Source organism: Takifugu rubripes, chromosome 1 (genome assembly GCF_901000725.2).
Source record: "Takifugu rubripes chromosome 1, fTakRub1.2, whole genome shotgun sequence".
Lineage (NCBI taxonomy): Eukaryota > Metazoa > Chordata > Actinopteri > Tetraodontiformes > Tetraodontidae > Takifugu > Takifugu rubripes.
The window spans coordinates 1,782,845-1,807,428 of NC_042285.1; the positions used below are offsets into that span (position 1 = coordinate 1,782,845).

Genomic DNA, 24,584 nt, shown 5'->3' on the forward strand with positions numbered 1-24,584 from the left:
CAATGATTGGTCAAGAAATACGTCAATCACAGAGTGACTTGTCTTCCGGTTTGAAGTCGAGGCAATAAGACGCTGAAGTCATTTAGAATTTTACGTTTTATTGTGGCCTAAATCTAATGTGTGTAATATTTGAAGCAGGCAGGACGACAGGTAGAAGACACTGCTAATTCTGTGGGACATTAAAATATCAGTTTACGCAGGACGCAAGTTAAAACCGACGCGCAGATAAAGAGGATTTTTTTTAAAATAAGGTTAATCATGGAATTCCATCGTGAAAAGACATGTACAATCCAATTAGGAATTCCTCTTAATCTAAAGAAGCAAAACAAGCCCTGTTCTGACTTGCTTGTTTCCCCACCCCATTCTTAAGCCAGGTATTTTGCTTTTGCAGTGATAACCAAGAGCAGCTGAGCAAAAGCTTTGCTTTATTGGTCAAAAGTCCCAAGATAATCGCAACAGCACCACAGTGTATGAGCGATCGTAGTGTAAGATATCAGATCTGCCTTCTCGGCAGAGTTTAAAGCCAGACCATCATGAACACACCCAGATCGACACACCACAGAGTCGATACTGTAACAACATCTTGGTTTTCAAACACATTGATACATTTGCATTTATAGCATAATTTCACATTTTTCCTGCCGCACTGCAAGCCAAATGCAATATTTGTAAATCAGAGCACTTAATTCTGCGTTACAGGCATAAGTTCTTGCGCTATTCTGTCGACAGCTTGGATGACGTCTTCAATGTTGACTTTGTCTCCAAATTCTCTCTCTCTGTGCTCCAGAAGTATTCCCTGGGGGGGGGGGGCAAGAACAAACTGTTTTGGAGCACCTTAAATGACCTGCAGCATTAGAGAAACTTTACACAAGTGCACAGGTTTTTACCTGCTGTTCACGGCCGATGACAAAGACGCCCCCGAGGACGAAGCCTTCGCCGAGAACGTTGCCCATGAAGCCGCTCCTGAAGGCCCTGAGGCCGTTCATCCACACTCCGACCCGCAGGAAGCCCAGAAGACCCATCTTGCGCTCACGGGGCCCATAAAAACGCCTCTGCCAGCACAGAGATAAACAGATCAAACCCCTCAAAGCAGGCCCACACAAATTTCCCCACAGGTGCTGAACGCATTCCCCAGGTGTTCACGAGGATGCTCCGAGAAAACAGACCTTCTCATCCAAGAAGATCTCCCCCTGGAAGTACGGTCTGAAGTTTTGGATTTCGGTGCCAACATCTTCCTTGACCACAGCGTACAGAGGGACCCCGAGCTGATCCAGCCGGGGCTTCAGAGAGGACAGCTCCGCAGCCTCCTGCAGATTGACCAGTTCTCAGCTTTATCCTGCTGCCTTTTTAAAGCGTCAATGGATTTAACAGATAGCTGGAATTAAATACGTCATTCTTCCTTTGTGGTTCTTTCCAGTTGCCCAACAGCAAACTGCTGACCGAGACAATCCCCCATGACAGATTCAAAACTGGTTTTTACAAAACCTTTATTTGTGTATTGAAGGTGCGGCCTTGACAAGATCCCAGACGTTGTGTAACTTCAGATGGTTTTAAACCAACAGAATTCCAGGGATATCACATCTAACTCATGAAATCAGGCGAACACATCTTAAATTAAAGGCAGACGCTGAGACAGGGAATCAGGGAATCAGGAGATCGCTCACCTCTCTGCACAAAAATCATCCAGGTCGCCGCACGGCCATGACCACAGCCCCAGAGTTCTCCCACAGGGATTTGGCCTTAAAGGTCTTCGTTTCTGTGCGAGTTGGGATCAAACGGATCACGAGAGCTGCATAAACTGACCCCGTTCGATGTGAACACGCACAACAGCGCGACTCACCTCCCGACAGCGTTTTGAGATCCGTCTCCTCCAAATGTTCCAGAGTCGCCCGCAGCGGAGGCGTCAGGAACGCGTCCGTGACGGAGTTCATCACGGCGGTGACGAAGCCACCGACCGCGGCCAGAAGTTTGGCTAAGAGACCCATCTTTGCGCCTTCGTGCGCGTCTCCTTTACTGCATGTCCCCTTCGACTCCCCAAGTGCGTCAGTCCCTGCAGCAAGCGCGTTTAAATGCCAGTCCAGCAGATCCTCCCAGAGGCTCAAACCTCCAACCGGATGAGCTGATTGCGCGCAGCTGCGTCTGATAAGCGACGCCGCCTGGTCACCAGCTCGACACCCAAAAGGCCTGAAAAAAGGCGTTATGAAACCAACTTTTCTTTCTGCTCAAAGGTCACGTTGGTGGATAAAATCCCGCAGAGCGCTGATTATTCCGCACGTTTCAAAATAAAAGCCACAGAAGTTCGTTCTCATGGTGAAGGAAAAATGACTCCTCCCCAACAAAAGGTTTGAGAGAAGGACACCCTAAACTGTTCTATTTGACCCTCTGGAGCCGCCCTTATTTAGTGTCTTGAAGTCATCTTCAGAGTTCTGCAACCAGATCTTGTTTTTCATTCCTTTGATTAGACAAAACAAGCTAGAAGACTGTTGCACGCAAGGTTATCTTGCCCTGTTTGGGCCCCCTGAGGACAGCCTGGCGCCTCCCGGCAGGAACGGCTCCTCAAATCTGGTGCTGACTCTGCAAACATGAACCGTTGCTGTGTTGGCATCACTTCTCCTCATCTCCAGAACACATCTGCCGTCTCTTCCTGCTTGTTCTGAAGGCCCCACGCTGTCAGGCGAAGTGGATCATTTTAGACAAACCGACCAACGCCACACCTTTGATCGCCCGTTGTTTTTATTTTTGTTCATATTTGTCCCTCCACTAACACACGCGCCAAAGCTCCAAACACAACCTGGCTTTAAAGGGGTCCTGGTGACATCTGCCCTGCTTGGTCCTCCTCCCGTGACCCATCCTGCCTCTCGTCTGATACGTCTGCTGCTGCATCACTGTTGTCTGGAGCCGAGCTGGTGGCAGCGTGGCTTCCGTCTTCTGGCCCCTGAGAGGGAGGATCCAGAAAGCTCAAAGGAGACGCAAACCCCTGCTGAGTTGGTGCCACCTGTTGCTCGGCAGAAACTGCTTCTCCAGCTGGTGACGCCGCATCACCGGCTCCATCTCCATCCACCTGCTGATTAGAAACCGTAGAAATGAAATGAAATCTCAACGTTTCGACGTCTCTGACGTCTACAGCCGGGGTCTGGGGAGTGTTTCAGCGCCACCTTCTGTGTGGGGGAAGCAGGGCGGGGGCTCCGTTTGTCCTGGGGATCGTCGTTCTCAGCGGGTTTGGGGTCGGTCGTGTCTTGACTGGAGGCCGGGTGCGACGCTTCACTCCGTTCAGGTTCAGAGGTTCCAGCCTGTCCAACACGACCCAGACACAGACAATTATTAAATGTCATCGTGAAAAAAACCCTATACTCATTCTCCACTGGGTTTTACCTCCTCGCTGTGTCCATCTTGGTCGGCTTCTTCTATTGCGTCTCTCTGCGCCATCTCCGGTTTCTCTTCTCCAGTGACGTCCGTCAGCGTTCCTGCAGGATCTTCTCTGTTGGGAGCCTCAGTGGAGGAGCTACTGACCCCCCCAGGTTCCTCTTCAGGTCTGGTATCTGCAGCCTTTACCTGACATACACACAGTCTCCTTAAACCAGTATTGGTAGCTTAATATCTGCCCACCAGCATGACAGGTCCATTTTGATCACCTCTGGTTCTGTGCCAACTCCCTCAGGTTCACCTCGAGGGTGGACTGTCTCCTGTTGGTGTTCTGGATCAGGGCTGTTTGCTTTCTCTTCTGCCTTGGTCCTGTTGTCTTTAGCAGCTTCAGCTGGGTTTACGTTCCTCCCTGCAGGCTCCTTCTCACAGGTCTGTGTTAATGTTCAAATATTCTCATTTACACTGCTTGATTAATGAAGTTTCCCTTCGCCCTATTTTCTGGACCACTAAGCCTCTATAAGGAAGCACGGGTGACCCACAAAAGGAACTATTGATGTTTCTGTCATTTAATAAATCAAAATAAAATAAACGAGACCTCATCACCTCAGAACGCAGCGTTTTAGTCTCCTGCAGGGCCGGACTGATCTTCCTTTCCTCCTCCTGCAGCTTCTCCAGGTGAGCTTCCTTCGCTCTGGCCTCGGCCCGCTCCTGCTCCAGGACGGCCAGTTTGGCCTTTTTCTGCAAAAAAATGCTGGAAGATGCTATGAATTCTCGCAGGGTCCAGAATAATTGCAGACGGTCATTTCCCTTAGTTACACTGTGTCTATTTACATTCCGATTTCATACTCGTACACATAAACACACAAACATTCTCTCCGGAGACTAAACAGGAAGGGCCCATTACACACAGTGCGGTGTAACACCGCCCCCTAGTGGCCCGCGCCGGTGCGACTAATTACCTCTTTTTCGTACAGCGCATTTGCGTTGTATTTATAAAGCCAGTGCGCGAGGGACAGGACGGGGTCTGCGGGCTGCTGCTCCGCCACAACAGCTAGTCCCTCCGCCAGACAACTTCCCAGGTGTTTCTTTAAATATTCCGAGTCCATCTTTCTCCAGCTAATCAACAGCTGGTCCTAATTAACACATTCGTAATTGTTAATGGTTAATAAACGCGTTTCACTAAAACGTTTTATTACTTATCCAGTAAATATGCTGCTTCTCGAGAACGTACCTAAATTGCCAAGCCAGCGACGGATGCACCGGATGTAGTGGTAATGTTGCTATGGTAACCGCGTAACACATTTAATCTTCCCTCTATTTAAAAATGGTTCCAACTAGTTAAGTGAAATAAAGTGTAATTGTCTAGAGTAAAATATATATCAGCCACATAATTCGACATTTATATTTACCCACTCTATTTAATCACACTCACGTGCTTTGAATGTACAATTTATTGCTTATAATTTAATTTTAATACCTTTCAGAGTATTTTATGGATGTTTTCAGCTGCCATAAGTCAGTGTATCGATAACAGAAGGAAGGAAATTTCGCTGCAGGCACAATTTCCAAGCAACGGATTACATTTGTAATAACAGATATCATTTTCCGTGTATAATCATACTACGCACCTTTGGGCCAAATATAGCTTTGAGGATCAACTCTCAGAATCATGGCACTGATGCTCTGCTTTCCTTGACACTTCATGTGCAGATGGAATGAAATGTGCTGATATTTTCCACCAAGTCTTTCTCCTCCACTGATTCCACAGGGACGTATCGGAAGCAGGTGTTTGAGCATATTTAACGACCATCTGAGTTTTAACATTTTAAAGATATATAGTTGGGTTTTTTTTGCCTGCTTGTGGATTTTCCAGCAACAGCCACAGTTTTTGTTTTAAGGGGACATTATTCATTACATTATGGTTCTATTAGCAATCATCATGTTTGCACTCAACAGTTCAAAGCCAGTTTGAAAAATTAGATGTGAAAATTATATACAACTAATTAATGTTTTGCATAAATTACTTATGCTTCAAACACAATAATTTTTTTTTTTTGTGTGTTTAAACCACTATTGGTGCATAAAATTTAGGTACACATTCTTCCCATGCTTGTTCCCCAGAACATTAATTAACCAAAACCAGTAAGTTTCAGTTGGAGGATATTATTTATTTTAGAATCGCAATAGATTGGGTCAAAATTTGCCAACTATCAGACTAGCTGGTGATGCCGCAGTCCGGCTTTTGCACGTGTGATTTCCAAATAGGTGCGTGAATGATGGAAATGCTGTGCTGCAGTGGCCAGCTGTGTGGGAACGAGGACGGTGACGGGTTCCCCTCCTGAAGTGTCAAAGGTCCGCTCTGAAGCTACCTGGAGCGCCTCCTCCGGTTTCACTGCAGGACACCACTGCGTCAGCAACAGCTGTCCTGCAGCCCTGCACTGGCTCCCACAAGGGGAGAGTGACGCCCTCGGAGTGAGGCTTGACAGAAGACTGTTTTCACTCCTATTTTTGTGGGATTCTGTTGGAAATATTTGTGTTAACTTGCAAGGTACGTAACCCACCATCTGCTTTGTGTTGAGCCTGGAAATGAGTGACACCGGTGAAAGAAAGGGTTTCCAGTCCGTCTGCAGCCTGAAAGACTCACAGCTTCCGAATGGCTTATTGGAAGTACTGGTTTTCATGGTTGTCACTTTGCTGTTTATTCCTCATGCCAGATGGACTTGAGCAGGTTTGGCTTTTGGAATTATTTGTGCTTGTGTGGATTTCCAGAATATTTTGTTTGATAGAGAACAGTTTCCATTTCGAGCAGAGGTCAGAAAACATGTCAGATTGTTTTCTTGGCCCTCAGAATAGAAATCAAATCAAATCTCTCTTTTTTTTTTTTAAAGTTAGACCCCCCTTTGACTAATTATAAACGCGAGGCTGTAAGTGAGCTTGGGTCAGAGTTCATAGCTTCAAGGCTTTGCAGCAGTTTCTTTTCATTTGAGCCCGCGTGTGTGTCGCGGAGGTGACGAGCTCTTGCTATTTAACAACAGTAAGTGTTAGTGAAAACTGCGCACGAGCATCATAGCAGACCCAGGTGATGCCCTGGACACATGGCAGTAATGTCCAGTGTGGACACTTTGCAACCTTCAAAGTGCCCAGTGAGAGTTCTCCCTCCGGGGCCGAGCTGATATTTTTAGCCTGTGCCTTCATGACGAGTGGGAACGATACTGCGATGCTGTAGATGCTCGTATCTCAACATTTCACCGTCATTAATCCATGCTACTCAAATCAGAGGTCTGCAGAGACTGGTCCTGCTCAGAGCTTTGGAAGCGGTGGAGCCTGGCGCTCACATTATCTCTTCCTGAGGGTCTCTTATGTAACCGGATGGGCTCTGGTCCCAGCAAGAGAGCCAAGGCAGAGTTTAACATGGCGGAGGATTATCAGGTGGTGCTTTGAGAGCTCACACTCAGTTTCGGTTGCATTATTTCTCTTTAAATGTTGTCATTCACAGACTCTGTGCTGTTTCCATCCCATTGCGCTCATGTTGCGTAACCTGCACTTAGGTGCGCCGGTGATTTTCCTCCCCTTGTCAGTGTTGGTCTGCATCTTGCATCACATGCTCTTCTTGGACGGTGAAGGTGTTGGTTTTGAGTTTCTTTCATCAAGTGATACCATGAGACAGCCTGTCTTGGCTTCTGATTTTTTTTTTTTTTTTTCAATGTGTTTTTAAAAAAAACAAAAACGTTCCACTTTATTTTTTTTTTAATCCTAACTGCTCCGCAGTTTGACTTTGTTGCATTTTTATCCTCGGAGGCGAGCGGCAGACGTCGAGGATTGATCTTTCAACGTGAAAATAGCCGCTCCCCCCAGCTCGTGACGGAGCTGGGTAGAATATTCTCCATATCACTCTCACATGCAGTCTGCTCAGATTTCTGTGCACCCATCACAAAGGCCAAATAGGTCAATTAAACATGGCGCAACTCCTTGAACCACCTATATTGTTCCCAGCCCAGTGAAATCTGCAAGTACGTTGTCAACGTATATGACCATCCTGTGGTAATTCCATACAGTTATATTATATTACGTTCTCCTCCACTCCTCAGTATGTAGAAACTGCAAGTTACGGCAGCTGTTCCTTTCACTGTAACATCCCGCATGTCGGGGTTAAGCTACGGGCCCCTCACATCCGATAAAGACATCAGGCTTGAGTAGTTATTGAAGCCGCGAACGTCCCGAGCATTTACAGCCGTGTTTACCTCGGCGGACTGATTTTAAAGCGTGTAAATGGGCTCTGGTGGTGACGGGGAACGTTGCAGGAACTGGTGCAGAGGTGCGTTTTCATGAGCCTCCCTATAGGGTTTGAGGTTAACTGGTGGGTGACAGGGTGTTGAAGCCGAGGGAGGGAGAGGACGAACCGCGGCGTTGCGATTTGACCCCGTGAGAAAACAGCCAGCGTGGTGAAGTTCAAAGGACATAGGTATAAAAATACCTTCGCTCTGTGGGTTTGTTGTTTACAACCTGAACACATTCCAGACTCATCTCCACCACAGGTCACCCTCCAGTTAAATAAATGGGCCGTGCATAATAGCAGCTACGACAGCAGCAATATAACTTACAGCTCATTAGTGCTCTTAAATGTATTCGGCTACCTCACAGTGACTTTTATGCCCCAAATTGTGTAATTTTCCCTTTCTGTGCATTGATTTCACCTGGTTGTCAAAGTAATTTACTACCAACGCTTTAATCTTTTTTGAGCTCGCCTTAAGAGCTCTCAAAGCCCCTATTTCCATTTGAGTTCTTTGATCCAACATGTTCTCTTAGATCCTGTGGTCGCTGCCTGCTTGGCCCCCAGACGGTGGGATGCTTGGCCACTGTCTGCTCTTTTAGTTAGGGTGGCCGTCAGGAAATTATACAGAGGCATAAGAGGAAATAAGCAGCTTAGGAGCGGGCTCATTCCAGCAGAAGCTTGTGCTGTGGTGCACGGGGAGATTTGCAGATTGAATCAATGACTGCGTGAACGATTGTGTGAGGACGCCGCAGATTTATTTATTTGTTCCAAAAGTCAAGGTGCTGATTTTAGAAAACGGGAACACGGGTCCCGCTTTGTTGTGCTTGAGTGATTGGGGATCCAGGCTTTGATGAGTGATAGCGTTAACATGGAATGTTTGAAATCTGCTTCGCATGAACGAGGGCTTTATGGCCCCAGGTGTCATGTAGCGGTGGCAGGGGGCCAGGGTGCGGAGTCGGAAGCTTAGCGTGTTGAGGGGCCCCGTGTAAAAAAGAAGGTAGTAGAAGAGAGGAGTCAGTTTGGTAAGATAAGCCGGTGTGCTGTCCTGTTTATCGGAATGATGTGAGGCAAAGAGCGAAGGCTCGGCCAGGAAGGAATGAGCAGAGTCATCGGGCCCCTGTAACATGACGCTCCGTCTTGACGGCCTGGAGCAGCTGGGAGCCATCATATCTGTGCGAATGTGTGTCTCCTGACATGTGTGAATGCACCATTTTTCTGCTCAAGTCAGATTGTCTGAGAGGGTGAGAGCGCCCTATATTATCAGTCAATGGTCACGCTCACACCAGCAAACGCTGGGGCTGGTTTCGGCGCACACTCGCAGCTCTTCCATGTTATACTTGGCTTACATTCATCAGTTGAAGGGAATCTTGACTTAATTGCTTCATTTTTTACATTACTTATAACCGGAACCCCAAAGCGACAGTACCTAATCATAGATGGTGTTTTTGGTTGGTTTGAATTCTCCTGTAACGTTTGCTGTTTCAGTGGATTCTGCACAGGGCAGGAAAAGTGCGTTAGCTTACGACACCGATGATAGCGAAAGCCTAACTTTAGCTGTTCAAAATAAAACTGCTGCGGATGTTAAACGCATCAATAGATGTAAGCAAACGCCACCTGAACCCAATATAGAGCATCTGCTGAGCTAATAAGTAATCTGATGTGGATGAATAATATCACAGTCTCTTTAGAACGGTGGGAAAGTTTAGTGCAGCTTCTTATTTTTGTTCCATCTTGACAGTTCTGACTGTGAACTTACTTAAAACCTGGGAAAAGAGAGGGTACCATCTTCCAGACTGCCAAAGATGGTCTTAAAGAGTAAAACTACACCATATTTATCCAACTTCTCTCTCCAGAATCTTCAAGGGAAACCCTGAAGTGGTGACATCCCTTTGCGATGCGAAGATGGCGACCATTCTCCCTCCCCCAGGCACTGCTTTGTTCCGCCACTTCACCCGGCAATCACTGGCGACCATCGAAAGGCTCAAGGAGGAAACTCTGATTGCCCCTAAAGCAGGGGCCCATGAGGAGGAAGAGCCACCCACTCCCAACCCTGATCTGGAGGCAGGCAAAAGTCTGCCCATGATCTTTGGAGACCCTCCATCAGAGCTGCTCGGGACTCCTCTGGAGGACATTGACCCCTTCTACAAAGCACAGAAAGTCAGTCAGAGGCCACAAGGCTCTTCGGTTCTATCTGCAGCTGGTCAACCGCGAACAGAATTCCTGTATAACGTCCACTGTGTGTTTTTCAGACATTCGTTGTCGTCACCAAAGGAAACACAATCTACAGGTTCAATGCTGAGCCAGCGTGCTACATTCTGAGCCCTTTTAGTTTGGTGAGAAGAGGAGCCATAAAGATTCTCATACATTCATATCCTTTTGCCCAGCTTTTCGGGTATCAAGCGACGCCCGTAAGACAAAACAGTTCTTTCCTTAACCGTGTCTTAAATTATTTAGCACGCTCATCATGATTACGATCCTGTCAAACTGTGTATTCATGACGATGAGCAACCCTCCAGCATGGAGTAAAACAGTGGAGTGAGTATGGCCAGCATTTTGTGGTCACCTCAAATGCTTCACACCTCTTACTCGTGTTGTTTTGCCCTTTTTAGGTATGTTTTTACTGGCATCTACACCTTTGAGGCAACGGTCAAAGTGTTGTCTCGAGGTTTCTGTGTTGGACCTTTTACATTCCTACGAGACCCATGGAATTGGCTGGATTTCATGGTGATCAGTATGGCGTAAGTGCATCAATGAGCGCGTGTTCTTCTTATGTGCCGTGGTTTCATTTGACAACTGGGGTCCACGTCTCTGTCTGACAGGTACATCACCGAGTTCGTCGACCTGGGCAACGTCTCTGCCCTCAGGACATTTCGTGTGCTTCGCGCCCTTAAAACAATTACTGTGATTCCAGGTCAGTTTAGCAGAAACCGCAGTAGAGAACAGGTTCATCATCGTTTCAATCAACTGTATTTCGCCAGGTTTGAAGACCATTGTGGCCGCCTTGATCCAGTCCGTGAAGAAAATGGTGGACGTCATGATTCTGACCGTTTTCGCTCTGGCTGTTTTCGCCCTCGTCGGCCTCCAGCTGTTTATGGGAAATCTGCGGCACAAATGCATAAGGTGGCCGATCGCAAACGAAACCGCATCAGAACTTTTCAACGGCACCGTGTTTAACGACACGCTGTCATACAACGACACCACGTGGCTCAACGACACGCTGGACTCAAACAGCACCTTCGATTTTACTGAATATATTGAAAACGCCGGTAGGTCTGACATCTTTTGAGTTAGGTGACCCGGTCCAAGGAGTTCCACAGACATGCCGGGTTTTGTGTCCTACCAGGCAGACAGCTGCTGCCTAAGGAATCCATCTGGTACGACTGAAAACCCGTCACGGCTGTGGCACTCGCAGGATCGGGTAGCCTTCCCCTGCTTTAGGCAAAGGCTGTGAAATAGTGAAATAATATATATATTTTTTCATCTGGTTACAGAGAATCAGTATTTCCTGGAAGGCAGCAAAGACGCTCTGCTCTGTGGAAACAGCACGGATGCTGGGTAGGAATTGTGCTCATTTCCTGTTCACGCTGCACTGGAGTCCAAGTGAAATTATGAAGCCGTGTTGTCGCTTTAGTATTGATGTTTTGTTTGGTGGCAACTGTCCTACACTGACTGTCTGTTGATAGAAAGTGCCCAGAAGGATACTTGTGCATGAAGGCTGGGAGGAACCCCAACTATGGCTACACCAGCTTTGACTCTTTTGGCTGGGCCTTCCTTGCCCTCTTCAGACTCATGACCCAGGACAACTGGGAGAGCCTTTTCCAGCTGGTTGGCCCTTCTTTCATTGGTTACAATCACATATAGGACGCCACCTTAAAGTGAAAGTCATGTCACCGAATCTGTCCTTAGTTCTCGTAGTTTCTTCTTTGATCCACACAGACCTTGCGGGCAGCTGGTCAGACATACATGCTGTTTTTCGTGGTGGTCATCTTTCTGGGCTCTTTCTACCTCATCAACCTTATCCTCGCTGTGGTAGCCATGGCCTATGACGAACAGAACCAGGCAAGTCAGCAAGAGGCCAAAGAGAAAGAGGAGGAGTTCCAACGGCTACTGGAGCAACTCAAGAACCAGGAGCAGGTTAAAGTCGCTCGCTATAGTATTTCAAGAGACATTTTCGCCTGAGGCCACATCATGGTGGCTCCTTGTAGATTAAACGGAAGCATTTAAAATTACATCTTGTTTTTAATTCCCTGAAACAGGCTCAGGTTCTGGGGAGCAGGGCCAGTCTAACCAGCAAGAAGTCAGTTAGCCTCACCGGGTCTGATGTTGCAGATGATGAACAGAGCCTTGAAAATAATGAAGCTTTAAAGGACTGCAATGGCAGACCTATTCCACGCCTGATCATCAGAGCGCCCACCATGAAGGAGGTAAGTCTGTCACCCCGGGTTGGTTTTATCGTGAAGATCTTTCCCCACTGTGGGCCTGCAACTGGCAGATCACTCAAAATGTCCCCTAGTCTGCTGCAGATTATGAACTCAGAGAGAAAGAGGAAAGCTCCGTGCACAGTGTGCTTCATTTGGATGAACCAGGCCTGAGGGAGAGATCTGCCAGTGTGGCTACTGCAGCTGCCAGTGTGGCTACTGCAGCTGCCAGTGTGGCTACTGCAGCTGCCATGGAAGGTAAAGTTCCCATTAAGACAACCATTTCTAAAGGCTGTCATGAGGAACGTCCGGAAGTAGGATTTATTTAACAGTTAAAGCAAAAAGATGACACATCAACGCTCTCCTATTTTAAGATACTATTTGTACACTAAAGACCAGCATGCCAGTGTCAGTGTCAAGTTCCTTCAGGAAATGAAGAAATACACAAGGATTTAAGCAGAGATGCTCTAATCTGAGCTGCGATTCCTCAGATTATCGAGCTGCTGCTAACGCTAATCCACAGGCAGTACAGTAGCGTTTTTGTAGGCCTCCTCATAGTTGGGATAATCACATTCTGTGCTGAGAAGTCCCTGACAGCAGCCAGTGTTGTGACCTTGTGGTGTTAAGCTTTGGCTATTTCTGCTCAACCACAAATGGGCACTCTTGAACCTGGAAGTCTAACGGTGCTCTTTACTGCTTTCCGCTTACTCCATGTGACATATGCAAACCACTTTAAAGGGTTAAAGATTTCAAGTTATGCCAGGAATTTCTGTTTAATTCATCCTAACTAAAGATCAGGGTTCTGTTCATCTCTGTCTAGAGTTGGAGGAGGCCCAGAGGCCTTGCCCACCTATCTGGTACAGATTTGCTGACATCTTTCTAAAGTGGAACTGCTGCGAAAAGTGGGTGGTCTTCAAAAAGTGGGTGCACTTTGTGGTGATGGACCCCTTCGTGGACTTGGCCATCACCATCTGTATTGTGCTCAACACCTTGTTCATGGCCATGGAGCATTACCCCATGACCGAAGAGTTCGACTACATGCTTTCAGTGGGAAATCTGGTCAGTTTATCATCGGAAAACCACCAAATATCCCCACTGAATTAACGCTGCATGAAGATACATTTCTACAGGTTTTCACAGGAATCTTCGCGGCGGAAATGTTCTTCAAATTGATCGCCATGGATCCGTACTACTATTTCCAAGTTGGCTGGAACATTTTTGACAGCATCATCGTCACGCTCAGTCTGGTGGAGTTAGGGCTCGCAAACGTCCAGGGGCTGTCCGTCCTCAGGTCCTTCCGTCTGGTGAGAGGGATGTCCGTCCGTCTGCGTGCTTGTTCTCATTCACTACAATCCTGACGTTACTCACGCGCTTGCTCGCGTTCTGTTCTGTGTTGGAGATAGCTTCGGGTCTTCAAACTTGCCAAGTCCTGGCCCACGCTCAACATGCTGATCAAGATTATCGGTAATTCAGTTGGAGCTTTAGGGAATCTGACTTTGGTGCTGGCCATCATCGTCTTCATCTTCGCTGTGGTGGGGATGCAGCTCTTCGGCAAAAGCTACAAGGACTGCGTGTGCAAGATTTCCTCCGACTGCGAGCTGCCACGCTGGCACATGAACGACTTCTTCCACTCCTTCCTCATCGTGTTCCGCATCCTGTGCGGCGAGTGGATCGAGACCATGTGGGACTGCATGGAGGTGGCTGGAGCCGGGATGTGCTTGGTTGTCTTCATGATGGTCATGGTCATCGGGAACCTCGTGGTGAGTTATATATCTGTCACATTACCCAGACTGTACTTTGAGTTTAGATTGAATTTGTATTTTGACATGAAATCTGGCGGCTGCCATCATCCCAGAGCTGCCTCTCAGCTACATATACAACGTATATAAACATCAGAGCAACTGCTGCTGGTGTAAAGCCGACAAGCTGCTGTTAAATGTCTTGCTAATTCTAGCCGGGGTTGGTTTTTATGTCAAAAGTTAGGAGACGGTTTTATGAAAACCTGTTAACAGAATCGTACCTACAAGCAGAAGTATATATCAGACAAATGAATGTATGCAATTTTCCCGATGTCGGATCAATAAAGTCTTTTATCCTTATCCTGATCCTTATGCAGTAGTTTTTGGGGTGGTTAATAGATGGATTACAGCTCCAGGGAAACCCAGGGGGCTTTTATTTAGTTCACTTTTTTAATTCGGTGCCCCCAGACATGTTGCCTTGGCTTCGACGGGCACGTACGCGCGCACAATGCAGAGGCACAGTCTCAGGCATGACTTGAGTGCGGTGTTTAATCACAAGAACTAAAAGCATTTCCTGTGAGGTTATTCATAGATGTAAAAAAGGAAACGGCTCATCTGCAAGCTGACAAAAGTATGACGGCGGCGGCGCTGTGCCAGGATCCGCTCACCTTATACAATGTGTGCACCTACACGTTTAAATTACTAAACACTTAATTATATGCTGACAGTATACACTTACTGGTTGGGGGTTCTATTTAAATCCACGGTATGAGCCACCAAACAGTGTTTTTGACCTTGAGTATGTGCTAAGATCAAGCTCAAGTAATCATGTTGCCACTGATGGAACAAACACAGACAGCTGGGCGAGGGAAGCTCAGGTGGCAGCGGGACGGGGTGTTCAGGAAAAGTCATTTGATAGCAGTAATTAATGAAGAGGTCATTATACAGGGTCACCACAGCATATGGAGCAGGGTGGACATAACTGGCATGTATAGCGTGTAAAGGGATGAATGGAGGTCCTCTGGCATTGAGGCTAGAAAAATGGAGCCCAAATCTGTATTATGGTCAGTTATGACCTCATTTTAATATAAAAAATATCTACAAAGCACATTGTAGCAGGGTTATTTATGTCATTTTCTATTTCATATACGCAGAATCTGATCGACACTTTGTTGGTGACTGATGGACTCCCAATCCGCTCCTGGTTTTCTTTTGTCAGGTGTTGAATCTCTTCCTGGCCCTGCTGCTCAGCTCATTCAGCGGAGACAACCTCTCGGTCGGAGACGACGATGGAGAGCTGAACAATCTTCAGATCGCCATCGGAAGGATCACACGAGGCGGCAACTGGCTCAAAGCCTTCCTCATCGGAACGGTTCAACGGGTTCTTGGAAGGGAACCACAGAAGCCGGCCGAGGAGGACCCTGCGGATGAGGGGGAAGGGAAAACGGAGGGAATGGAAATGAATCACCTGGATGGTTTTAAATTGGCAGACGGGATCGCCCACTGTCTTGTGGGAGGCCAGCCATCGGGGGTGACTCTAGATGGAGAGTCCAGTATCACCGTCCCCATCGCCCTGGGAGAGTCGGACTCTGAAAACCCAAGCGAGGACGATGATGACCAAGAAGACGATGTCGACTCAGAGGTCACATGTGAGGAAAATGAACATCACTCCGTAAGTAACAGCACGCTTCCACGTCATTTCTGGGTTGTTTGTCCGGCTGCACGGTTGCCTGCGAACATCCATAGAAAACTTCAAAGTTGGTGGCAAACCTTCACAAGTTCTCTGCCCATGTGAGACCTTTGCATGACCCTTTACAATGTTTCTAAAACCTGTGGCGTATGTTTTTACCCTGGTCATCGATGTTTGTTCCTGCACTGCCGCAGGACGGTGTGGAGGATGAGTTTGGTGTGCTACAGCATGTCAAAGTGAGTCTCCTCTTACTCACATAAACACGATCCCCTGTTGTTGTGAGCCGACACCACACAACAGCTCTCATTCTAACTGAGCTTTAATTGTGATTTTTCTTTAGCTGATGGGCGCTTTGACTGATGGCGATTCTTCAGTGTGCAGCACAGTGGACTATCAGCCCCCAGAGCCTGAAGTCCAAGAGGAGGAAGAGGAAGAGCCGGACCTGGTGGAGCCAGAGGCCTGCTTCACTGACAGTATGAACCACCCCCACGTTGTTCTCGTTGTCACAAGCAAGATTGTCATTTACAGAAACCAGAAATTTAAGGTGAGGAAAGTGGTGCCGATGGCCAGCTGTGGAGACGGACAGAGGAGAAGAGCAAACACATGCATCATACATGTAGTTATGCACTAGGATGAGCTTGACTACACATTAAAGTAGCTAAAACTGGGGGTCCACCATGTTGGTGAGGTCTCACCCACAGTTTCCTGTCGCTCAGACTGTGTGAAGCGCTGGCCTTGTCTGAACGTGGACATCAGCCAGGGGAAAGGAAAGAAGTGGTGGAACCTCCGCAAGACCTGCTTCACTATTGTGGAGCATGACTGGTTTGAGACCTTCATCATTTTCATGATCCTCCTCAGCAGCGGAGCTCTGGTAAGTTGCCGTTAGCGTGGCGAGTCTTTTAGGAAAGACGTCAGTCTCCTTGAAGCCTCTTTGTCCTCCGGCAGGCCTTTGAAGACATATACATCGAAAGACGAAGAACCGTGAAAATTGTCCTGGAGTTTGCTGACAAAGTTTTCACCTTCATCTTTGTCATCGAGATGCTCCTGAAATGGGTCGCCTATGGCTTCAAGACCTACTTCACCAATGCCTGGTGCTGGCTGGACTTTTTCATTGTGGACGTGAGTTTCCTCTGCATTGACTCCATCACATTAAAGCTTGGCTTTGAAGGGACCTGTCGTGATTCCGCCACAGATTTCCCTGATCAGTCTATCTGCCAACTTGATGGGCTTCTCTGACCTCGGACCAATCAAATCGCTCAGAACTCTCAGGGCTCTGCGGCCTCTTCGGGCGCTGTCCAGATTTGAAGGGATGAGGGTGAGAATTCGGCGGCTCCTTGAATGTGCATGGCTAAAACTGATTTACAAGAAGGTAAAGATGTGACATCTGTGTTATTGTACTGACCTGACTGGGGTTTTTGTGTGTTGAATGCATGTTTACACCGCGGCTGTTGGCTCAGAGTTCCTTCAGGTAAGGCTAATGATTCAGTTTAAGAGCAAGTTTGGTGCTAACTTACTCCGAGTTTGGCATGCTAAGTTAGCATTATCTAAAAAGACAAAAACAGATTACTTGGTCAATTTTCCTCTAATCTAAAAAAGCCCCTCATTTGTCGAGCAGGTGGTGGTGAACGCTCTCATCGGAGCCATTCCCTCCATCTTCAACGTGCTCCTGGTGTGCCTGATCTTCTGGCTCATCTTCAGCATCATGGGAGTGAACCTGTTTGCGGGGAAGTTCTACCGCTGCATCAACACCACCACGGCGGAGCTCTTCCCCATCTCTGTGGTCAACAACAAGAGCGACTGCGTGGCGCTGCAGGAAGCCACGCAGGAGGCCCGCTGGGTCAACGTCAAAGTCAACTACGACAACGTGGCAAAAGGCTACCTGTCGCTGCTTCAAATCGTTAGTAAATTACTTTTGCTCCTAGAGTACCTGGAGGAACCGTTTATTGTGTTTCACAGGCAATTTTCTCTATTTTTAGGCAACTTTTAAAGGCTGGATGGATATTATGTATCCTGCGGTTGACTCAAGAGAGGTACTTTGAGAAAGAAATCTTTATCTATGGGATGATTTTGTCGGCCAGTAACTGGAGTGTTCCCTCGTGAAACATCACCACTTTTAGAGTTTACTGTGTTACTTTTAGGTGGAAGAGCAACCTTCTTATGAGATCAACCTCTACATGTACATCTACTTCGTCATCTTTATCATCTTTGGCTCTTTCTTCACGCTGAACCTCTTCATCGGCGTCATCATCGACAATTTCAACCAGCAGAAGAAAAAGATAAGTGTTGCTCTTTTTCTCAGATGCTAGCAACCAGAACGATGCGGCAGGTTAAACCCAGAATGACGGATTCTTTCGCGCTCATCTGCACTTAGGAGACAAAGACATCTTCATGACAGAGGAGCAGAAAAAGTACTATGAAGCCATGAAGAAACTCGGCTCAAAGAAGCCGCAGAAGCCGATCCCACGTCCAGCTGTAAGTCGGCCAGAATCTTTTAGTTGAAACGGGATCCGAAGGGGTCCAAAGTTGGGCCACGCTAACAGTAGAAATCAGTGGAACACAAAACAGGGGCTAGGCTATCATGCACAGAGGGAAGGGACAGTGAGGTGATTAGGAAGGTTGGGGAGGCCGTAGGAAGCACCCCAGGGGAAGACGGAACCCTCAAAACTCTGTTCATCAAGCTATAAAACCGGTAGTTGTGCTAGCTCAGCCGGCATGAACGGCATGTGGATGAAAAGAGTGACCACTGACCTTTACTGCTGGTGTGAACAGACCCAATGACCCTTCCCACCTTTTCCCTTTGACCCACAGAACCTAATCCAGGGGCTAGTGTTTGACTTCATCAGTCAGCAGTTCTTTGACATCTTCATCATGGTGCTCATCTGTCTCAACATGGTCACCATGATGGTGGAGACGGACGACCAGAGTCCGGCGAAGGAGGACTTCCTCTTCAAAGTGAACGTGGCTTTTATTGTGGTCTTCACCGGGGAGTGCACGTTAAAGCTCTTCGCCCTGCGACATTACTTCTTCACCAACGGCTGGAATATTTTTGATTTTATTGTGGTCATCCTGTCTATAGCTGGTGAGGATTTAGTTTGGGACGTCCACGGCCACGAAGGACTTTGGTCATTCACGAGGGTTTTTCTTCTCCTCTTTTTCAGGCACGATGCTCTCGGACATCATTGAAAAGTACTTTGTCTCGCCGACGCTGTTCAGAGTGATCAGACTGGCCAGAATCGGCAGGATTCTGCGTCTCATTAAAGGAGCGAGGGGCATCCGGACGCTTCTCTTCGCTCTGATGATGTCACTTCCTGCCCTCTTCAACATCGGGCTCCTGCTCTTCCTCATCATGTTCATTTTCTCCATATTCGGCATGTCGAACTTTGCTTACGTCAAAAAGGAGGCCGGGATCAATGACATGTTTAACTTTGAGACCTTCGGCAGCAGCATCATCTGCTTGTTCCAGATCACCACGTCAGCAGGCTGGGACACGCTTTTGCTTCCGATGCTGAACAAGGAGCCCCCGGACTGCGATCCGGCGTTCGAAAACCCGGGCACAGACGTGAAGGGCAACTGTGGCAACCCGATGATGGGCATGGTGTTCTTCTGCAGCTACATCATCATCTCATTCTTAGTGGTGGTTAACATGTACATCGCCATCATCTTAGAGAACTTCAACGTGGCGCAGGAGGAAAGCGGCGACGTGCTGTGCGAGGAAGACTTCGAGATGTTCAACGAGACTTGGGAGAAGTTCGACACGGGCGGAACTCAGTTCATCGAGTATAGCCAGCTGTCGGATTTCTGCGACGCCTTGCAGGAGCCGCTCAGGGTGGCCAAGCCCAACAGGCAACGTCTGATTGAAATGGATCTGCCGCTGGTCATTGGAGACCGCATCCACTGCGTGGACGTGCTGTTGGCGGTCACCCAGGAGGTGTTGGGAGACACGATTGAAATGGTGGCGATGCGGGAGAGCATCGAGGCCAAGTTCAACCTCAACAACCCCACCTCGGCCTCCTACGCACCCATTACCACAACAGTACGGCAGAAGGAAGAAGACATGGCCGCCGTGGTCATCCAGAGGGCTTACCGGAACCACCTGCACAAACGCGGCATCCACCACGCCGCTTACATCCAGCGCTCAAAAACGGGCCGAAAGGCCGCAAGCGAGGACGCGCCTGAAAAAGAGGGACTGCTGGCGAAGAAGATGGGAGCGCTCTACGGGAGCGACGCGGACCTCGCAGACGAGGTGGAGGGGCTCCGGCGGCGTCCCGATCCTCAGACGCGCTGCTCAGGGGCCCGGTGCAGCCCAGAACCCCCTGAGCCAAATATCATACTGGTTCCTGTAGAAATCACAAACGAGCTTTTATTACATTCTGCCCCCAGCCAACAGAGTTCCCCCACGCAGACGATCCTGAGAGAGACAAACGTATAACAGGAAGCTGAGATCAGTAATAAGGGGCTTTTTTGGGTCTTTATTCTTAAACAATACGCAGCAAATACAACCAGAACAACTGTATAATCTCAAAATCCTACACGTTGTGCTATTTTTTTTTTTTTTTTTTTTACAAATTGCATCGACTTCTCAAATAAATAGTTGGGGAAAAACGAAAGTCTTTACAAAATATCTGAACTTTTGATGCAGGGGGGGCAACCTCTTTCAAGCCAAATCTTTTCTCATTTCACTTGTCCTGTGTAGACACTGTTTCAGATTTGAAACCAGACCTTGCTCCAATTAGATCCTGATCTCCGTCGGATCAGTTAACAACAGGGGCCAGCGAACGCAGCGAACGTCCGTCCCCGTGCGTCTCCTTCAAAAAAGCCCAGTTTTTGCACTATTTATACCCCTTCCAGGTCAAACTAGAGCAGTTGACTGCATGAGACCTACCTGTTTTCTATCACGTCGTCTTTACACATAAATGCACGTCTTATTGCTGTTCCATGTCTGTTTCTGTCCTCCCGGGGATTTTCAACGTGCGCTTCGTGAACGCGGCCCCGCTCCATTCAAATCTCCCGTCCGTGTAATAAGGTGAATTTTCAAGTATCAGCGATTCTTTTGTCAGCTGCTTCAAATGTAAGTTTTACCTCAGGTTGCAGAGTTTTTCTTCCGAAATCACGTCGGCGTCGTGAAACGCTGCACAAACTGAAAGCACGTCTCTGGGGGGGTCCGAGGAGGCCCCTCCACCGTACAGACAAGATGGCAAAGATGAAAATGTGCATCTGCAACGACGTGTGAAACGCAGGCTTCACTGGCTGTTGCAAAAGTCTTAATGTACCGTGTCTTAGTCATGAACAACATAAGCGCTTTCACACTTCTCTGCTTTGTTTTTTTTCTGTTCTCGGTGGGGGTACAAAGGCGAGGATGGGGGGTACAAAGGCGTGGATGGGGGGTATAAAGGTGAGGATGTGTCCTTTACCCGGGGTCTCTCTCTGTCTTATCCTGTCATGGAAGTTTTTGGTTTTTTTTCCTATCAGGAGTTTGTTACTATTTAAATTGAGACTGTTATTGCTGAACCAGTACACCATACTGGGATGGTACAGTCAACATCACGAGGCAATCTCTTCCTTTTGTTTACATTTCTAGCGGGAATGGAGGGACAAATTGGGGCTTTACTGGCTCACCCATGATCAGCGTTGCTTGTAAACTCACTTTTTTTTTCTTTTCGTCTTCTCGATTGTATATTTTGTGTTTTGTTTTTGTAAAATAAATCCACGAAACTGCCCTGCCAATCTAAGCACTTTGTAGTTGTAGCCAGGCTAATGCTTGTTGCTGTGGCAAGTGCGCGGGACAATGACGCCCTCTAGCGGCCACGTTGCGCATTGCATGTTGCGTTAAACGAAAAGGTGAGTAAAGTCAGACGTTTTGACTCTTTCTGTATATTATCTGCTTTAAAAACTAAAGATTTATGCACAAAATACAGTAATCTGGAATCAGATAAGCCGCAGTGACTTATTTTAAAATAATTAATAATGGAGATCAGCGTGTGTTCATTAGTTTGTTCTTGAATTAATTACCCGTAAGGCTGCTGCAGAAAAAACAAACAAACAAAAAGAGATTGATTAGAGAAAAGAGAAGAAGATATTCAAATATTTTACTGGTAGAGTATCTGCTGCTCACATACCGTTAGAAGTACTGCTGTCATTTAAATATCTTGTGGCAGAAGTGAACACTGCAAAAACGCGTTTCACACGCAACAATGTGAATGTTTTACAGGAGAATGAAACTGCGGGATCTCTTTACACCAATATATCACATAATTAATTATTTTCTGCTCTTTTCATGTTTTTTGGATGGGGGGGGGGGGTGTCCTGTGTAGATTATAAGGTCTGGTAGCTCTGAAAACAGGTCGCTAGATGATCAGATATGTCACAATTTCTCTATCCGTCTGAGGGGCTGAGCGCGGTGTCGCTGGGTGTTAACTGTCTCAGCCTTGCGTGCATCCATGCGTGACACACATGCCCACTGGTGCGAGCGCGTCCTCAGCTCTGTCTCAGCAGGTCTGCGGGGATATTTAGACGTGTGTGCACGGTGAGGAGACTTTTCTTCTGCATCATGAGCTGGCTGCTGGCTGGATGCTACGGGCTTGTTTTGATGACCATCTCAGGTACTTTTGGACCGTTCTGTAACAGTGATGCAAATTAAGAGGGATCGCTTGCAGTGTTGGTTCGAAATGTGTGTTTTTGGTCGTAAATGTTGGCCGCTTGCGTGTTTTCTTCGACTTTATGCAGAAATCTGGCTCTTATTTTTAGGTTTAACTACAGCCTAGTGTTTTGCATACTATTTTTGATGCTATTGTACCATTACTTCCTGCCCATCTGTGAAGAAGAGGAAGTTTTCTTCAGAGAAAAAAGGGCCATTTTTGTTTAGTTTATTTTAACTGCACGTGAGTTATTTTGGTTATAAAGCAACGCATTCCCTCAATAAAATCTAATCATATTACAGACTATAAGAGGCTAACTGTGTTAATGAAAAGACGTGAATTTAAATAATTTTTAATGTAATTTTAATAGTCTGAAATAAGCTTTTACTGGTTTGCGTTTTCCATTAATGAAGCCTTATCTCTGCTGCTCTTGTCACTGTTTTCTGTGCCCTATCAGAGGTCACATATCTGCCAAATGGTCCAGACCTTTGACCTCACAAATTGTTTAGCCTTGAATGAGTTAAAGTGTAGACCTCATGATGGGATGGGTACGTCAGCATCGTCGAAGCTGGTGGGGAGGAGAAATCCTGCAGCGAAACGTGCAGTAAACGCAGCCTTAAATGTTCCTCCTCAGGGGCCCTGCAGATCCGCCAGTGTCCCCGCTTCATCGGTGTGGGAACCCGGCACCAAGTGAGGATCCACTGCTCGGTCTCATCAGGCCTGGTGCAGTGGTACAGGCTCAACAAGTACAACGAAGACCGGAACAAAGCGGAGGAGGTGAAGGCAGGAGGGAGGATTAGCGTTCCGAGCCCAGGCACCCAACTCTTCATCAGCGCTCTGCGTGTTGAGGACAAAGGGGTCTACTTCTGCAAGGTTAACGACACGTGGGGGTCTGGGACCGAGCTCCAGGTCTTCAGTAAGGGAACTGCTCAGAGAGCTCCTTCTCTGACATCCGGACATGTCACCACTAACGTGCGCTCTTCCTCTCCCAGGATCTGGCAACCGAATGAAGGCTCAGTACAGGACCAACATGAAGGACGGCCTCATCATGTTCCAGGCTCTGCTGCTGGCTGTGTGCATCGCCGCCCTGATGCTACGCAAGCACAAACTGGTGAGGGCAGAGGTCACCGCCTGGCGGTTGGGCAGGACATCTACTAGTCAGGTGTCATTTTAGACAAAAAAAAGCAACACACATTTTTATTTAAGACCCACACACACACACACACACACACACACACACCTTCCCCCCATTCATGAATAAAAATCATTCCAGCTCTTCCGAGTAAAGCAATAAATGAATGTGATGATCCTGCCAGTGCTAAATGTGTTCCGTATGGGGTTCCTTTCATTTTTACTGAGTAATTTTCTTTTAAACTTTGGAGCTTGAAGAAGAAAAAGCGCCGTAACTTAATGCTAATTTGCTCTTTCTCAGCAAGAAAACAGGGACAGCCTTTATGAGGAGCCTGAAACTGATCACATCTACGAGGTTTGTGCCTTCTGTGTGTGTGTGTGTGTGTGTGTGTGTGTGGGTGTGTGTGTGTGTGTGTGTGTGTGTGTGCGTGCAGGTCAAGAACGTCTGATTTTTCTACAGTGGAGTTATTGCTCCCTGAACGCACCACGAGCTTTCAGATGCGCATGTTGTTGTTTATTTTCTCTCATCACACCGAGCAGCAAATTCATGATCACATATTTGCATATTTGGCCAAAATGACCAAAGACGTGAACGTTTATCAGGAATTATTCAACCGGGTCTTGACAGCAGCATATTTACTGAAATATGGTTTTAGATATTTAAAGTTCAGGATGTTAAACTTTAGGCTGTTGTTCTGGTTCATTTGTTTGATGAAATTACCTCATTTAACATAAACTTTATTCACAATACAAGAATTTAGGTTTTGTGCATATGTTCTTTATCCGTTTCCGGAGAACCAAAAGGAGGCGGTTTCAGACTTTTACTGTTAATCTCCTAATCTTAAACTCAGATCAGTGATTAAAAACTAGACGAAAAATGTCAAATGTCAGTTTCTGTGCTTCGAAAATGCAAATAGGTGTCAGTCTGCTCACTTCCTGTTTACTCCTGTCTGTCAGGGTCTGGCGATCGAGACGTGTGATGGGGGTCTGTATGAGGAACTATCTGTGTACACCCGGCCAGATGAAGCCGAGGCCCCGTGGAAATGACCGGGGGCCAGCTCGCCACGGGGCTCCGACAGTCGGTCAAGAGCAGAGTTGGTTATTTTTCAGAACCAGGGGGATTTTTTTTTTGCTCATTATCTGCTTCAGTGTCTTTGCTGTTGATTGGGAACCTATTAGTGAAATAAGCTCAGTTACAACTCATCATTTATTCATGTAAATACTCACTTTCAGGAGTTTAAAGAAGGAAAACACCCATGTTGCTAAAATCATTTTTATTTGTTCCTCTGTTGTTTGATTTCAGCTATAATAAATAAACAGGCCAACACAATCGGA

At 47.1% G+C, this 24,584-nt stretch overlaps 5 protein-coding genes across 11 annotated transcripts; 3 read left to right on the top strand and 2 right to left on the bottom strand.

Moving 5' to 3' along the window:
* Positions 1–81: 81 nt before the first annotated feature.
* Positions 82–2,187, bottom strand: prxl2a (peroxiredoxin like 2A). The gene is made up of 5 exons (XM_011605026.2): positions 1,841–2,187; positions 1,665–1,756; positions 1,167–1,307; positions 888–1,052; positions 82–796 (listed from the first exon to the last, which is right to left on the bottom strand). The coding sequence occupies exons 1-5, from the start codon at positions 1,983–1,985 to the stop codon at positions 683–685; spliced, it is 657 nt and encodes a 218-aa protein (XP_011603328.2). The 5' UTR covers positions 1,986–2,187; the 3' UTR covers positions 82–682.
* Positions 2,188–2,715: 528 nt separating this feature from the next.
* Positions 2,716–4,654, bottom strand: LOC105416246 (translation initiation factor IF-2-like). 5 transcript variants are annotated; one of them, XM_011603110.2, is made up of 7 exons: positions 4,595–4,654; positions 4,323–4,496; positions 3,967–4,101; positions 3,633–3,794; positions 3,373–3,552; positions 3,156–3,290; positions 2,716–3,061 (listed from the first exon to the last, which is right to left on the bottom strand). In XM_011603110.2, exons 2-7 carry the CDS (start codon positions 4,467–4,469, stop codon positions 2,798–2,800), a joined length of 1,023 nt encoding a protein of 340 aa, XP_011601412.2. In that variant the 5' UTR covers positions 4,470–4,496; positions 4,595–4,654; the 3' UTR covers positions 2,716–2,797. The 5 variants fall into 5 exon arrangements, 4 of the variants coding, with proteins under 4 accessions (XP_011601412.2, XP_011600905.2, XP_011601904.2 ...); XM_011602603.2 differs by having other exon boundaries at positions 2,716–3,064; XR_964582.2 differs by lacking the exons at positions 4,323–4,496; positions 4,595–4,654 and adding an exon at positions 4,195–4,269 and having other exon boundaries at positions 2,716–3,064.
* A 1,101-nt stretch (positions 4,655–5,755) lies between these two features.
* Positions 5,756–10,070, top strand: LOC115251409 (sodium channel protein type 4 subunit alpha A-like). Its single transcript, XM_029843567.1, has 4 exons — positions 5,756–5,911; positions 9,490–9,793; positions 9,886–10,014; positions 10,059–10,070. The coding sequence occupies exons 2-4, from the start codon at positions 9,539–9,541 to the stop codon at positions 10,068–10,070; spliced, it is 396 nt and encodes a 131-aa protein (XP_029699427.1). The 5' UTR covers positions 5,756–5,911; positions 9,490–9,538.
* A 15-nt stretch (positions 10,071–10,085) lies between these two features.
* scn4aa (sodium channel, voltage-gated, type IV, alpha, a) lies at positions 10,086–20,366 on the top strand. Of its 3 annotated transcripts, XM_029843143.1 has the most exons (24): positions 10,086–10,171; positions 10,246–10,374; positions 10,456–10,547; positions 10,615–10,902; positions 11,128–11,191; positions 11,320–11,461; positions 11,573–11,770; positions 11,893–12,060; positions 12,150–12,312; positions 12,875–13,113; positions 13,185–13,358; positions 13,458–13,814; positions 15,013–15,465; positions 15,678–15,719; positions 15,824–15,956; positions 16,200–16,354; positions 16,429–16,602; positions 16,676–16,798; positions 17,099–17,380; positions 17,460–17,513; positions 17,622–17,759; positions 17,851–17,955; positions 18,292–18,562; positions 18,642–20,366. In XM_029843143.1, exons 1-24 carry the CDS (start codon positions 10,101–10,103, stop codon positions 19,910–19,912), a joined length of 5,286 nt encoding a protein of 1,761 aa, XP_029699003.1. In that variant the 5' UTR covers positions 10,086–10,100; the 3' UTR covers positions 19,913–20,366. The 3 variants fall into 3 exon arrangements, with proteins under 3 accessions (XP_029699003.1, XP_029699047.1, XP_029699079.1); XM_029843187.1 differs by lacking the exon at positions 15,678–15,719; XM_029843219.1 differs by lacking the exons at positions 10,086–10,171; positions 10,246–10,374; positions 10,456–10,547; positions 10,615–10,902; positions 11,128–11,191 and having other exon boundaries at positions 11,354–11,461; positions 11,552–11,770.
* A 1,559-nt stretch (positions 20,367–21,925) lies between these two features.
* On the top strand, positions 21,926–24,581 carry cd79b (CD79b molecule, immunoglobulin-associated beta). Its single transcript, XM_003961017.3, has 5 exons — positions 21,926–22,082; positions 22,753–23,034; positions 23,111–23,229; positions 23,551–23,604; positions 24,207–24,581. The coding sequence occupies exons 1-5, from the start codon at positions 22,031–22,033 to the stop codon at positions 24,294–24,296; spliced, it is 597 nt and encodes a 198-aa protein (XP_003961066.2). The 5' UTR covers positions 21,926–22,030; the 3' UTR covers positions 24,297–24,581.
* The last annotated feature ends 3 nt before the right edge of the window (positions 24,582–24,584 follow it).